Source organism: Cyphomyrmex costatus, unplaced genomic scaffold, assembly GCF_001594065.2.
Source record: "Cyphomyrmex costatus isolate MS0001 unplaced genomic scaffold, Ccosl1.0 scaffold275, whole genome shotgun sequence".
Lineage (NCBI taxonomy): Eukaryota > Metazoa > Arthropoda > Insecta > Hymenoptera > Formicidae > Cyphomyrmex > Cyphomyrmex costatus.
The window spans coordinates 1,297,473-1,313,822 of NW_017276855.1; the positions used below are offsets into that span (position 1 = coordinate 1,297,473).

At 38.2% G+C, this 16,350-nt stretch overlaps 1 protein-coding gene across 1 annotated transcript in view; it reads right to left on the reverse strand.

Moving 5' to 3' along the window:
- The window catches only part of bi (T-box transcription factor bifid), an 88,534-nt gene that overhangs the window by 46,731 nt on the left and 25,453 nt on the right, over window positions 1-16,350 (reverse strand). Inside the window, exons 3-4 of the mRNA XM_018541007.1 lie at window positions 6,171-6,284; window positions 3,720-3,882 (exon numbers count right to left, since the gene is read on the reverse strand). Coding sequence (XP_018396509.1) covers window positions 3,720-3,882; window positions 6,171-6,284 — 277 coding nt within the window. The remainder of the gene's footprint in view (window positions 1-3,719; window positions 3,883-6,170; window positions 6,285-16,350) is intronic.

The following is a 16,350-nucleotide window of genomic DNA, read 5'->3' on the forward strand; positions in this document are numbered from 1 at the left end:
ATTCGCCCACTGAAGAATTATGTAAATGCACGAAACATGTCGATAAAAGTGTATACGCTTTTCGATATGCCGTTCGATAAAAGCATTAAATTCCAAGATGTTAAGTATTTTAACGTAAGTTCTTATTCTACACGAACGCTTCACAAATATCCAATAGACTTGTATATGCAAACGATAACGATGGCTTTGAAAAAAAAACATGACTAATGGATTAGAGAATAACGTCAAAGTATAACGAAATATGTTTAAGTACGCGGAGTAAGGGATGCCAATTGAAGACATTGCGCCAAGAAGCCCAACCAAAGTGAGAGAATGCGCCTAAAAGACGATCTTTAACCTGAAGGAAAGTAGCTCGTGATTCCAGTATTTCCAGTATTTCGGGTGTCCCGCGGCGAAGCGATTCGCTCGCCGAATCGATGAACTACTTCATTAGTGGGAAGCCATAATGATGATAACGCGTCTCAACCGAAACGAGAGAGAGAGAGAGAGATAACCGCCGACAATTAATAAAAAGCGGGGGTCGTCTGTGCCCGAGGTTAGTTAAAAGAATGAAAATTGTATATATATTTCAAACGACTGCGACTCAGAAATGGTAACAGCAGCGTATAAAAACTATGTGTATATCATTTTCAAAGTAAAAATCTCATTTTACACAAACAAAATCTATTTTTAAATAAATAGCGATTAAAACAACATGGAATAAAAAAAAATATAATGACTGATATTTTTAATCACTAAGCAAAATATATAATAATTCTTAAATAACAAACTCCTGTATAAATCAAAAATTAACTTGAAAAGAAAAGGGCATTAGGAGTCAAGCGCAGATAACTACATGCAACGCCGATATACATATATCAAGCAAATCTATCTATTATAAAAAATTATTAAAAAATTAAGCTAGCTTAATTTTTGCCCTTTTCTTTCCAAGTTAATCACTAAGCAAAATATTATGCGTAATAATTTTTTTAATCTTATACATTTTGCCTTTCTGCTTTTGTAAGAGAGAGAGAGAGAGAGAGAGAACCACGTGTCGATTCAAAAGCTAATTATTTCCTTACGACATTTCTTATACGCATATCATTGCATTTATGTATGGAACTTAGGGTGAGACGACATATATTTCAATGTATTTCAGCTTCTATTTAAAAAACAGTTCCGCACCTACGACTTTCATCCTGTCAAATATTCCCACGCCTAATGCTTACTAGCACCTGAAGAAGCGCACGCGGTGTCGCTTTAAAACGGGAGTAACGAGGTCCTTTCAACCGCTGTCGTCGCGTCGCCAGGATGCCTCCAACCGTTCTGGTAACGCACCGTCAGTTTCCTGTTTGCGGTCCTCGACAGCCTTTCACCGATATTTACTCGCGGGCCTAGGCTCTCCCTTAAGATTGCTCTCGAAGACATCTCGGAAGGACTCGGCCGTATAGTGTCTCGTTTTTGTTTGCTACGTTAGGATTTCCCGACAAAAGGCCCGGTGCGTCGTCCTCCCTTCCTCCCTTCGCGTAACACTAGGATTACAGTCAAAAGGATATTTGTGCTAATTTTTCGCTTCTTCTCACTTTTCCTTCAAAGACCTTCAACCGCCTGTCCTAAGTAGGAAGACGATTAAATCTCCACAAAATTCAAGTCAAACCCTAAGTCAAGTTTCACGATGATTCTTCAAATTTATTGTTGGTCCAAAGCACTTCCACTTTTTATTATCTTTACAGATGTATGTAGAAAAAGTAACAGCAAATTTTTTGAATCTGAGAATACGACATACATATATTTTTATGTATTGTAGGTAGAACTTTTTAAAGCGATTTTAATAATTATTAACGCATACAAGATAATTATTTAGATATAAAAAGATACGTTATTGTTTGATAAATTTTTTTGTCTACTATTCAATTTGCATCTACATTTTTTAATGTCACATCTTTGCCGTCATATTACACACCAGCTTACGTACATTAAAGAAATTGTAATGTGATTTTTTCAAATAGTTCTGAGAAAAAAGCCTTTTTAGTCAGTGCAGAACTATTTCTAATACTTAAAGTGCAAATTTTTAGTGTAAATATATTTCTTTCTACAGTAACACCCTAGAAAACATTAATTAGACTAAAGTGGTCTTCCTAATAAATTTTCTCCTTTTTTTTTGCCTTCAAAAATACGGGATCCACTTAAGATTATTTTTCCAAATTTCATATACGAAAGAAAAACAAATCGTACTTTTTCTTATACACTGATAAGCAACCATCCTCACTTTTCTTGACAAATTTGTATTCATACGCATCGCTTTTACGGATATCGTTTTTCAGATAGCGTGAAAAATATATAATCCTTCAAAAAAAACTCTTCCGGACCAAATCATTCGTAAATCTGGAAAGGGTTGGACCAGGTGAAAAGGGGCTGTCATCTATTAGCTGCGGGCAGAAAAGGGTTTGGGAGATATTTTCAAGAGGCATTTTCTGGGCTCGTGCACAAACTGGATCCTGCCTCTCTACCGAGATGAAGAGTAAAAAGAAAGAGAGAGAGAGAGAGAGAGAGAGAGAGAGAGAGAGAGAGAGAGAGAGAGAGAGTCCTTAAGGAAAACGTACGCCCGCTGCCCCATCACACGTTGTAGGTGAACCATACATAATGTCGTGGCCACATTACCTTTCGACGACAATCTGTCCGTTTGTCCTTGCCTCTCTCTCTCTCTCTTCCTTCATTCATACATCCTCGTATTCATCTCACTCTCTTATAAATACTCATTCGCTTTCCTCTCTTCGCGCGAAGCGTGTTTATGAGAATGTTTACGCACGAGAGAGAAAGAGAGACGTCGAAAGAAAGAGAAGATTAGAAGGAAGGAAAAGAGGGAGAGAAGAGAGGAGGCAGAGGAGTGGTTTTAACAAAGGTCGATCTGCCACGCACTGCACGACAGCCGCAGCCATTGACATCGGGTGGGCTCTGGGTAAGGAGGACTAGATTTCACGAGCCAGCGATGCAAGATCCTTCAAAGGACGCCGACGGGCTGCCGCAAAAAGGATTCGCAAAAAAAAAGGACGTGGTATATAGGGGAAAGAGACAGAACCACCATAGCCGCAGAAAGGGGACAGGCTTCGTCTTTAGTTAATGCTGGCTTCCGCGCACCTCGCGTCGAAAAGAAAGAAAAGACGAGAACTATAAGGGGACAGGCGGTCGAGGCTAATAGAGAGGAAGAAGACGAATAAGAGGAGCGCGAGGCGGACAAGAAGCGCGAGGGAAAGAGCGAAACTACTTGACGGCGAAATCCATCGCGATAACTTAATCCCAGGATTACACTGCGGTTAGGTATCCGCGCAGAAATCCGATCGCGCGCGCTTCACGGAGCCCCGTTTGTGAAGGAACGCGACTGCTCTGTTTCCGGTTTTCCGATCGATTTCGTGAATTATTTCGCCCCTTTTTAAAATTGGATTATTAATTAGACAGAAGCGTCAGCTCTCTTTATCGATATAAAAATGTCACATCTTTCCAAGGTGCAACGTAAAACTAAATAGATTGAATAATATAATATTTGTTTGTTCCACTGATCGTCATCGTTGTAAAAAATTTAATCGAGTATCGCGGAAAGTACTTATACATTCGTATATTTTGAACCGGCCTGTCACGCACGTTTTAGGCAGGTTCAAGTTTAGCGATTAATTGCAAACTGAAGAGGTAAGCTTAGAGTAGCTATAGTATAAGTAAGTAATTGTTTGGTTGGCGTTACGTACAGTACTTACAAAGCCGTGCTTGTCGCTGATGTTGTTGGTGAGCTTGAGTTTGTGGAAGCTCACGACCTTCTGCATCCACTGTTCGCCGCTGCTGGGCGAGTCCGGATGTATGTACATCCTCTTCGGCATTTCCGGGTCCGCCTTACCCGCCACCATCCACCTACTGCTCGTAACACGCGTAAGAATGTATTAGAAAGTTACCGGATGCAATTCGCCACGTGTAACATGCCTCGACAACGATCAAGATATCGAGAAATGCTCTTCATCGTTATTTAGGACAAACCGCTCGGATCGAAATGCAGACCATAAAAGAACGTCCGAATAGATTATAATTTACTTCAACATCACTTTTCTCTCTCTCTCTCTCTCTCTTTCTCTCTCGTATAGTTGATTTAGCTTTTATGTCTTAAACGAAACGGAGTCTGTACGGGGAATATTTAATTTACGTCCACCACGCCGGAATGAAAATCTAAATTAGATTGTGATTTATCGGTTCATTTTTTTTCATTCGATATATCTAGCTAGACTCGACTAAAATTTGGAACGAGAACCGCGCCAATCGTGCTTCCGATAATCGAGCAGATTCCAACAATTTCCTCGCAGGGCAGTGGATAACTCGCTTGAGCGCCTCTCAACTCAGATGACGAAACCGACGATCTAGAACGAGCCGAAAGAAGATTTGAATTGCTTAGTGTTCCTCGTTGGCTCGAGAGTAGCTCTGACTCACCGCGAGCATCAACCAGACACGATTGTTGTCTTTTAAAGGAGGCGTGTCCACCGTTCGTACTCTTTCCCGTCGTCGCAGGTGGGTCAAACTCGAGCGCGAAGGAAGAACTCGTCCGACGAGTTCCAAAGTGGCTGCGGTCGCCGACGTGATGTAATCGTTCATTGTGATCTGCGTTTCGATCGTCCGAACATCGGTAACCGAGATGCCTCGTAAGAGTTTTCTCAAAATGGAGAACCGAGTCCCCTCGCTAATCGAGTCCCTCTCTGTCGGAGCGGAGTCGACGCGTCTGTTACGAAAAAGTTTCCCGGTGCGCCGCGCCGTGCCGTCGTCGAAAAGTATACGCGAAAGTACGTGAAAGAAATACACGGCTGTTCACTTTTGTAGCTAAGCAAATATTTGCGGTGGGCCAAATTCGAGAGAAACTTTAAACGAAAACGAGCAAATACGCGAAAGTCATTTTTAAATCGCAAGTCGCGATACATATGATAATGATTATCGATGCGCGCGACTGTTTAACAAAATTTTTTAGAGAATTATAATATTTATTTAGAATATAAGCACACGGGAATTTTTGACAAATTCAGAGAAATGAAATTCACGAAGCATCTCGGTTAACTAATGTGAAGGCTTGCGATTCCCATACAAGTCGAAATAATTTCCCATGGGACCGTCCCTTATGTGGCACTTCTGCGAGAGAATCAAACATTCATTATTTCTTTTTTTTTTATAAATATTGCTTCGTTCACAAGAGAATACAAAAAAAAGTAAATTTACTAATTAAACATTTGAAGATAAATTTTCAAAATATTATCCACAACCGATTTTTCACAAAAAAAAAACAATGTAGAAATTCAACGTGGATTTGTCACGCACGGCGGGTTGGATTAACCATATTTAAGATCGCGATAAGGTTGGATAGGATTACAAATAATTAAATTATCTTCGACGAGTATGAGGAATTGTTCGCAGCGCACGCTCCACACTTATATTTAAGGAGAGTTTCCTGGTGCAACTAGTATTAAGTCGCGATTAGGACCAATCCAGGATCATTATTTCAAAGTATAATTCCGAAAATTATCTACAGTATATCTTTTATGGCGAAGAAAAATTTAATTGGACGTAGCTTCCAAAAGGTCGCTCGAATATTAATGTATATAAGAGTTATGTAATTCGTAATTAAAAAGAATGATCCAGAATCGCTACGATCGCGCAGGGTCAAAGTATCACCTGTTGTGAAATTTATATCGGCATTCGTCTGATGCCACGATGTCCATTAGAAGTATGTAGCTAGCCTGCTTGTCTAATCCGAACACCCTCACTTTATACGCGGGAAACATGCGTCTGCGAACAATTTTGCAATCGCAAAAAGACACACCGTATACATTAGTTTTGCCGTTCACAGCTAAGTTTTCGTTAATGCGTTCCCCGTGAAAACGGAGAACCGTGCTTAAAAATCAATGTCTCCGGAAACGGCGATGTTAATCGGATAACCGATTTTAACGATCTCGACGATGTAAGAGAGCATTGATTCTGTTCTACAAATATATTTGTGTTTAAGACGATTCGAACATCGAAAAAAGGCAAAAATAAAATACAGACATCAAGATCCGTGTCGTACATGTTAAAAAAATCGTGGAAAACGTTCGAGATCGTTAACGCACGAGTTATCCGCTACATTTGCATTTTTATGAGTCCACCTTTGTTTTCCCACACAAAACCTCTACCTGTTGTGGAACTTGTATCTGTAGTCATCGGCGGCGACAATGTCCAGCAGAAGGATGTACTTGGCCTTGGCGTCCAGACCGGAAACTCGAAACTTCATCTGAGGAAACATCTGCCTAGACCCCCGATCAACATGTACACTTCGATTAGATCGCTTGCTCGATTAAACGAGCTAACTTATTGTTAGATTAAATATCATGCAATTTGCAGCCATCGCGTCTTATCTTATTATCGTTAGACTCATATCGCGTTTATGTGTGATCCTAGTATAATTTACAATAATAAGTAATAACACAGATAAAACATTCCCGTGGATGTGCAATAAGAGAGTGCATTTAGGCCCAAATTTGATTGGCTGTTCCAGTATGTTATCACTATTATACACAATGTTATACATCCGTTGTCTTATACCGTAATATAATTGACAAAAACATAATATCCCCACGTAATCCGAAAATAATTTATCATTTATTATTTTTGCAGAACGCAAACACATTACGCGCGATATTGCCGACATATAAAAACATTAAATCTGAATTTAGAACACATATTTATTCTGGAGAATCGCAAAAAGCTCGTTCCTCGCGAAAAGCGGTTTCGGCTCGGAGATCCTTGCTCTTAGGGTTACCAACCGTACTCTTTAAAGAATACACGTACTCTTTTCGAGGTCGGAAAACAGTGTACTCTTTTCACTTATTGTACTCTTTTTTTAAAAATGAGACAAAATTTAAAAAACTATTATTTGATATATTTATAAATTTATACGAAGTTATGCTTGGTTTGTACTAGGTTGTGTTAGGCCGGTATTCGTAGTCAATTCTTATTTGAAGACTGTCTTAAGTAATGTCTTAAGACGCGAATGCGGCTCTCTAATTGGTTCGTGACACCTGAAGACTGTACATATATATACATTTGTTACATAAAAGATTGAGTTTTTTAATATAAGTCGGAAAGGGCGATGTAAGAGTCAAACGATAAAATTTCATACTATTTAATACTAAAATTTGACAAGTAATAAAATATAAAACTATCAGTATAAAAAAAATTAAATATAAAAATAATTTAAATTAAATTCATGATGATTTTACGACGATCATCATGTATTTAATTTAAGTAATTTTTATATTTAATTTTTTTCATACTGATAATTTAATATTTATATTTTGTCAATATACGTGTCAAATTTTAGTATTAAATATCATAGTATGAAATTTTATCGTTTGACTCTTATATCGCCCTTTCTGACTTATATTAATTATTGTTATACTAGGAATCATTGAATATTTTCATCTTATTTGATTGAGTTTTTTTTTAAATTTGAATTAATTTTAATTTTCCAATTTTAATATAATGTTATATGTACAAATGTAGTTGCTAAAACACAAATAAATATTACTTTTATTACATTAACATATATTTGGAAGTTACATTGCACACATGTCATTTTATTGAATTTATACCGGCAATCAAAAGAGAAAACCTTTTTCTCCATTTCCTTTTTTTTTTCTTTTGGAAAATGTACTCTTTTTGGCAACCAATATACACATTTTCTGCGGTCTTGGGTTGGTAACCCTACTTGTTCCTGAAACGAACTCGAGAGGGATGAAACGCGCGCACTCGCACGAGGAACATCACGCGGTCGCGAGTCACGTCGGCGACATCTGGTAAATCCTGGACGGTCGGAATAGAAACGTGCATGAGTCAATCCCGGCCGCTGTCAGACAGCGGACGCGCCGTTGGCTTTCGAGGCGCGCGTTCTCTGGAGTAAGTAAAAACCGGACTCCGTTCCCCGGGCTAGAAACCGACGACGGACTGTCAAGGTGCGTTCGGCCGAGGATGCGCGTGGAGGAATTATATTCGCCCGAGACGAAGAGGAGATGCACGACCGGCGTCGCTGGAAAGAAAATCGAGAAAATTGTCGCTCGGATATACACGTTTTTCGACGGAATCTAGCCGGTTCGTGTAACTCGCCGTCGGTTCTACAATGAAAATTACGTGCGACATGTTTTTCTGGAGAAGAGCCGCGCTTCGAGATTCCATACGAGGAATTACATCGGAGTTGTACCTATCTATCGTCCTGCAAGCGCTAATCATGTATACAAAAAAATAATAAATACAATATATAATGCATATACTATATTTATATATATGCAGTATACATATGTATTCCTTTTACCGTAAATACTTTTTCGAAACACATAAGAAAAAATTAAGTACTTCAAAATACATGCACTTTAATTAAACAATATCGTTCTATGCACACTCCAAGTCCAAGTATGTAATACTTAAATGCTTTCATACATGCATGAGTCTTATATGTATTAAAAATAACACTGTATACTATACGTATAAGATGTATCATACTCATATCGTTATCATGATTCCAATATTTTCTTAGTAAAAATGAATACGATTCAACAATAATAAGTACAGACGTAAAATTAAAACGTTTATACGTTTATCATTACACAATATATTTATATCATAGAACATGATATATTTACTAGTACATAATATATTACTAATAGAATACTTATATCTATCACAAAAGTGTTCAACATACTATTACTTCCTTTGTAATATACTTAATTCCAAATTCCATCGCACAGAAATTGTAGAATTTTATAAGGATAACTAAGAGCCGACATTATACCTTCAAATTTATTGGCACACTTCAGTGTTGAATTTTCCGCAACCAAACATTTCATTACCATGATTAGCTGCTAAAAACTCATCAAGTTTGAAAAATATATCTTAATAGATCTCGAAATATACATTATGATGTACAATATTTAAAGACAACGTTGTTTTATTGAAAACAATGAGTCTCGGTATATTTATAAACTAGGATATTTAATAAAATATTTAAAAGCTCAGAGCAATAAATAGTTATTAATAACAGCAAACAAAGATTTTTAACTCTCCCGATTTTTCACTTCAATTCAAGGGCAAGAATGTACTGTGTGTAGTCGACTTTAATAAATCACTTCTTCAATAAGCAAATAAATAAAAAATGAATATTGACTATAAAAGTCTTTGAGCGCAATAAAATTATGAGTGGTCAAATAATGGAGAAAAATTTGATAAGTTTTACAAATTCATCATAATAGACGCAGAGACAAAAAAAATTAATCAAAACTGTTACGAGAAAAGATCTCGCGAATAAGAGCTACCGAATATCGATCGAAAATGATTACTGAGAAGGGCTGGGCGTTTGTCTCGCGACGTGAAAGGTATCGCAGGGATTTCTGGTAGCATCTGTCTACTGTATGTCCGTTGAGACGTTCTTCGTCGAATTTCGGCGCGAGCAAGGACAGGACAAGATCTCGGCGCATTCGCTCGCGATAAACGAGCGCCATTCTCATTCACGTCAAGGAGGACATTAAGCCGGATTATCCGCGCTATGTGAGCCAAAATATCCCGCGGGAGAAGACACGAGAGTCCTGCGATGAATGTAAGTACTGTCGGCGTTACATCTCTCTAAGCAAAATGCTATATGGAACGCTAATATCCTCTATTCGACGACTGTATGATCGCTCGATCGTACAACGCTAAGATATTTTATGAAATAATATAATTTAATAAAATAATAATTTTATTAAACAATATTTTATAAAATTAAGACAAATGAATGCATAACGCAATTGTTGGAACGTAATTAAATTATACCGTTGTTTATTCGTGCAGTATTTACTTGAATATATTTTACTCGAACGTTTACTTAATTATATATTAAGAAATATTAATAATTTATAATATTATTACTTTTCCATTATTAAGATATTTTATCTTTGCCTCGCAAAATGCGTTATTTCGTTGCATCACGTGTCCCATCTTTACAATGGCACTAAATCAATAGCAGGAAACAAAATCATAAGTAATATAGGAAGTTATGCTTGCGTCCTAATATAATTCAAAGACAAAAATAACTTACAATCCGGCGGTATTTAACTTGAGAACGATTAAAAAATAAGAATGCAGACACGCTACAAAATTATCTTTAATTAATTTACATCAAATTATCAAATTAATCAATGATACGATGCGTTATTAATCTGTTTTAAATCGATTAAAAATCAGTCCGAGACGTGTGTAAACAGCCATTCTCTAACAGATATACATATATTTACACCTGAATTTAATTGTGGCAAAAATTGACAGAAAAACGACAAAAAGTATGACACAGAATTCAGATGCAGATGTCCAAAATACGCGGGACGCGTATCATATTATTTGATGGCTAACAAACGAGAGTCTTTGAAGAACCGGGTGTGTGTTATCACTCTGAAATCACACGCGGGGTTAAGATTCATCCGGTTGTCTCGTATACTAGCATAGAAGCGGCGCGGTGTCGATTTCTCGCGCGACCTTCTTTTCCGCTGTACATATAACTCTTAGCTGCTTTAGCTGCTAATGAGTGACAATGCGGGTAAACAAATTATGAACCGGTCGTTGTCAACGCAAGAAATTGCTGAAAGCTGTAAATCGTCTGATAAACGCGCCTTTGAGAGATTTCGTTTTCACCGCAGCTCCTTCTTTTCTCAGCCTCCACACTCAAACAACGTATCGCCATACAAAACGGTCCGATAAGATATTTGCCACCGACCGAAAGCAGCTGTCCGTTTCGTCCCGAGTGATATACGGCTACCATATTTCTCTGGTCCAAATTTGGAGACACCATCGCTCATTACGTGTTGTAATAGGTCGAAGTAACCTAAAGAATAATATAAGCCTGTTCCTTCATATATAACTCTATCTCTGTAACCGTTTTTCAAACAGTTTCCCTTTTATACATTTTATATGTCATGTATTAAATACGAAAGTAAAATAAAATTTGTATCATTGTTTTAAATGTAGGATCTTAAACTAACTCGAACGACAAAAAAATAAATGTCAAGATCGACTGAAGATTTTTTTCCATAGTATTGTTTCTGTTAAACGCTCAACCGGAGATATAGTTTTCTTTAGAAAAAAAAAAGACATGACATTCCTTAGGAAGCCGAGAAGGCGCCGTTCGACTTTAATGGCCAGCCCCCTCCCAGATTACGGGAAAGGGCTTTCGAAGTCTCAAGACTGAAGCCTTATGGCAGCGACCGAGTCATCAGAAGTATTTATTGGGTACGATCCGTATCCTCATTATCAGTTTATGTTGCTGTTGGGAAGAACGAGAGAAATTAGGTGCCAGATCGAGCCGCGTTCAATTATTGTCGACGTCACGTTAATGTCTATGCCCGGTAATAATACTAAAAATTACATCGTAAAAGTAGTGATCGCGCGCACGATAAATCGTGCCTAAGAAAATTAAAAGAATATCGGATTAACAGGATTTAGCCGATGATGGCATCCTTTTTTTTTTTTTTTACACCATTTCTATTTCGAGAGCGAGCAGACCCGCGGTGATAAAAATCGTGTAATCTTTCGATGACCATGAAAAATTCATGTAAATTTCCCAGAGAGCGGTATAAATTATATATACTATTGTTCCTAAGTTTTGCCAGAACCAATTAAAATGTATAATGTAATAATCTCGATTTCGGACTCCATGTTAAAATAATTAAGGTAGCGTGAAATGAGACGCCAACGGTGTTTTCCGTTTATGTATGATAGGCATGGTGCCTATACGCTTACGTTCGGCGATTATTGCTATATTAAATATGTAGGGTGTACCCGACGACACAATTACATCGGGAAAAACGATAACGGCCACCGTGGCGATATCAGATTACGATTGATTCTCTCGGAGGTATCGCTCAATGAGAAATGGAATAGAATACAAAATAATGTGCGACGTGTAAAACGGGTAAGTTTGTCGAGGCACCTGCTCCGTCCAACATTCGATCATCCGGCGTTCCTTCCTCGTTTGTAATTCTTCGTCCCGCTACAACGTTCAAAGGGCTTTACACATCGCAATTTCCCTCTCTCTCTCTCTCTCTCTCTCTCTCTCTTGCAAGTGCATCGCATCAGTTTATTCCCATACGGCATATGGTATACTTCCATTTTCGAGACTCTCTGATCGATCCACAGTGCGTGAACCTATATCGCGGATATCATCACTAATAAGTTGCGAGATGCTAATCTTTTTAATCGATATATAATTTATGCTCTCCGCTCCGCACACAATGATCGCGATGATCACGATGATCGCAATTAACGATCAATCGAATAGACTCGTTCTTTTTATGACAGTGTATAATCCTGTCAGATTAATTGTTACTTTAACTCCATGTGTCTCACATAATTTAACTGAAATTAATATATGCAAATACGTTTAATTAATTGCACGTTATATAAATATTAATTATACATATAGATATTAATTATATGTGCAGAAATACGCGGTACGTATTTTCATTATTTTGTTCCTTCATTTCGATCATTTCCACTTGATATCGCCGAAACTTTTCTTTCTCTCTCTCTCTCTCTCCTCTTTCTTCTCTAGATATATAACAGATAATTTTCTCATACTATTTGTAATTGTTATAATTAATCTCTTTTCTATTTTCTTTATGTATTATTGTAGTATTACGTTTGCATTCGTTGTTTTTATTTTTGTTTCTTTATACATGTTCTTAGAGCGCTTGCTGAATCTCGATAAACAATTTATCTGCACAGAAAGAACGGTTTTGTTGAAATACACATCTAAAAATTTATAGTTAGATACCAATCTGAAAATATAATTTTGTTTGGATCGTCAAAATAATTATATAGAACGCTTAAGCTGCAAGCGATTGTTAGAACTTTTCGCAGTATATTGTAATCAGTATTTAAGCGGTTTGCATAAATATTTGAATGATCCAACAAAATTATACTTTCAGATCGGTCTATCCAACTAAATTTTTAGATACCGCAGCGTCTTCCCGTCTCCCTCTCTCTCGCGCCGCATTTTGCTTCGCGCACGCGGAAGTGGTTTGCCAGTTTCGGGTTTAACCGCAGAGAGATGCACTTCCGGGACACCCAGTACATCCATCCCCGGTACTGCACTTTCCGCGGTGTACGGCAGGTGGAAGAGAGATCGCTTCCACGAAACCTCAGGAGCCCGCGGTGATGTGCAAGAGCACGACAACGACGACGAGACGACGAGCGGAGCGCGCGCACATGCATCCTCTCATCGTCGACACACGTATACCTATACGCGAGCGTCTCTCCTCTTCCCTCACGCGACGACGTCGCGCAAGCTTACCTCGTCGTCCCACCTTCGCTGTCCTTCTCTCTCTCTCTCTTCTCACGTATTTGTTTCTCGAACGGCGCTAATTTTCGGCGTTACGGCTCTATCGCCAGGGCCCGATCTAAAACGCGCGGCAGCCTCGGGCGTTCTTTCGACGTTTCGTGCCGACCCTATGGCTTCTGCCTCGTTAACAAGAGACGAAGAAACGTCGGAGAAACCGATTGAATATGCTTATATATCGCACACATGCGTACGTTGCCTTGCTCAACAAAGCCCTCACGAGTCTCTATAGTCGCGATTATCGTCGATCGTTAATACAGCGAAACGTGTGATCTCGTTGAACAATTGATCAGAAATATTTGGCAAAAGTAGAAAAGAGAGACACAGAGTTTCATAGATATTAATTTTCTCTCAAATACATTGGGGTTATTAAAAAAAAAAAAACCATCAAACTTTCAGTAGGAACGAATCCAGAAATTTGTCAAGAGGGGGACGATTGACGCGCAGCAAACGAAATTTTTTTAAGGTCAAATGTGTGAAATATAAAATATTTAAATCACTACTGACATATTATATTGAAAAAGTACTATGTAAACATATAACCGACGAAACGTTTTATTTAAATTATATAAGCATTTTATAAAACATCTAATTTTTACGCTTTATCTTTGTGGCAAACCTATATTTATAACACTGCTTTTTTTATCAATCTTTATATCTACTTTTTGGAATAAAAATAGGAATCTATATTTCTTAGGAATTTCTTAAAATAAAAAATATTTTGGAATATCAAAATTGTGATTAAGCATTTCTAAAATATTAAAAGTATTTTAAAGGACTTTTTTCTTCCTTTTTTCTCGTTCTACGGTTATTTATTTATTCATTACTTACATAATGAAAAAAATATATAATGAAAATTATCTATCACGTAAAATTCCGAGTAAAATTCTTGGGCGAAAGTGGTTCCTATGGAACAATCTCATTCGTATACAAATATCGCAGTTACGTACATCTGAGAGTGGACATAAATAAAGAGCAGAGAAAGAGAGAGGAGCTCGCTCCTCATGGAATATACGTTACGATATTGTCGATGAGTAATGACGACAAATAGGACAGAAAAGGGACCACAGGTGCATGTTGCTGATGTTTCTTCACCGTCGCGCCGATATCTCGATGGAGATACACCCGCCGTCGTCGGTTCGATAAAACCAACCGCGGATTTACGACCTGGACGGACACACGGTAGATGTATCGTTCTATGTAATCATTGTACGAGAAAGAGAGAAAGAGAATCGCGCAACACCCTATTTACTACAATTGATTCACACACGCTGGTTTCGCGTTTCCGACATTTCTCCATAAGTGCAAACTCACTATTTAGGAAAGAAAGCGAAAGGATAAAAACGAATAAATAAATGCAACAATGACTAAGAACGATCTTTTTGAAAATGCGTCAATATTTATATATATACGTATCCAAGAAAATAAAAACTATATTTATTTTATCGTGTGGTTATACAAACGCAACTTTTATCGCAACTTTTACTGATTTATAAATTTTCGAGGATCGAATATAGGATTTCTGTTTTACGCTGCAATTAAGAAAGGCCATCTCGTGCGCGCGGTTTCTTTCGCGGCGCTGAGAAATTCAAACAACGTGCCGATGGAACGTTACGACTTTGCGCGACTAATCGTTACGATTTCTCTGGGTCGTGGCCGGAGGCCGTAGAAAAAGAAGCCTCGTTATTAGCCCGGCGAGAACGAGCTCCTCTGTAAGGCGTATAACGATGCGGCTTGTCGTCCGGCAACTGTAACGCGCATCCTCACGTCGCATCGCGCGCCTTTATGCAGCGCGCCAAACAGCTTGGACCGAATCTCCCCCGCCCCCACCGTCCCGCACTCGTCGATAAATCGAAAAGGGGGGGAATCGTTATTTACGGCGCGTCATTACGCACGACGGGGACGCGCCACCGAAAGAATCCCGCGCAACCCGGTAGCTTTAAGTTAATTTATTTTATCGCTAAGAGCGCGGCTGCGCGCCCACCGATGATTTGCTCTCTCGCGTCCCTTTCGCATGCCTATTTATTTCTCTCTCTGCCCGCCAATCTCTTATACCGCTCCTCTTATCGCCTTTCTCTCCTTCTTCAACCTCTCGTCGATCTCGGGCCACATAACGGGTGACACGCGAAGCGTATACGCGCTGCATATAAAGGTCCACCTCCGTGAGTTTATTCTCATTAAGAAATTATTATAATTGTGACTGAGTAATCTTTTGGTTTAAGGGGATCCTAAAGACAATTAATCATATTGGAAATAGCACTTACACACAGACGATAACGTGTCATTGACACATCATTACATCTTGCAATATCTTACTCACGCATGCCACACATATATATGTGTAGATGTTTGTATCGTAATTATGTTTTAATTAGACATCTAAATCTAATTTTAAGAACTCCACGCTGTTTCTTCATGCAAACTACATGCCTGTGGACTACTATTTCTTAAGTACAGATTGCGCAGCTTTTATATAGAACAAATGTTGTTACGATGTGCAACGACGTGACAGCTCTGGAGCGCCATATTGGACTAAAAAATGGTAAAGAAGAACTCAATTTTGAAATTTTTTATCGCCTTCAGCATAGATTCTACCTCACAGGCACGTATTAATGCGTATAGGTACTTTAATTCTGTAAAAGGATTTTCGAATCTGTGAATGACAAAAAAAGTATTTACGATACAAAAATTGTACGATTTAGTCAGTAATACAGACTACTTTAGGATCCCCTTAATACTGCTTGAGACGACTCTCGTTTGAAACAAAAGTTTGCGTGCACGAAATAAAAAGTATCTGAAAATTTAGTTAGATACAGGGATATCTGAAAATTATTCTGTTGAACCATCAAAATAATTACGTAGGATGTTCAAACTCGGTTGTCTGCTATGCAGAATGTCAAAACTTTTTGCAGTATCGCTTATATGCTTGCATCTTTTCCGTGTGCAATTAGAATTAA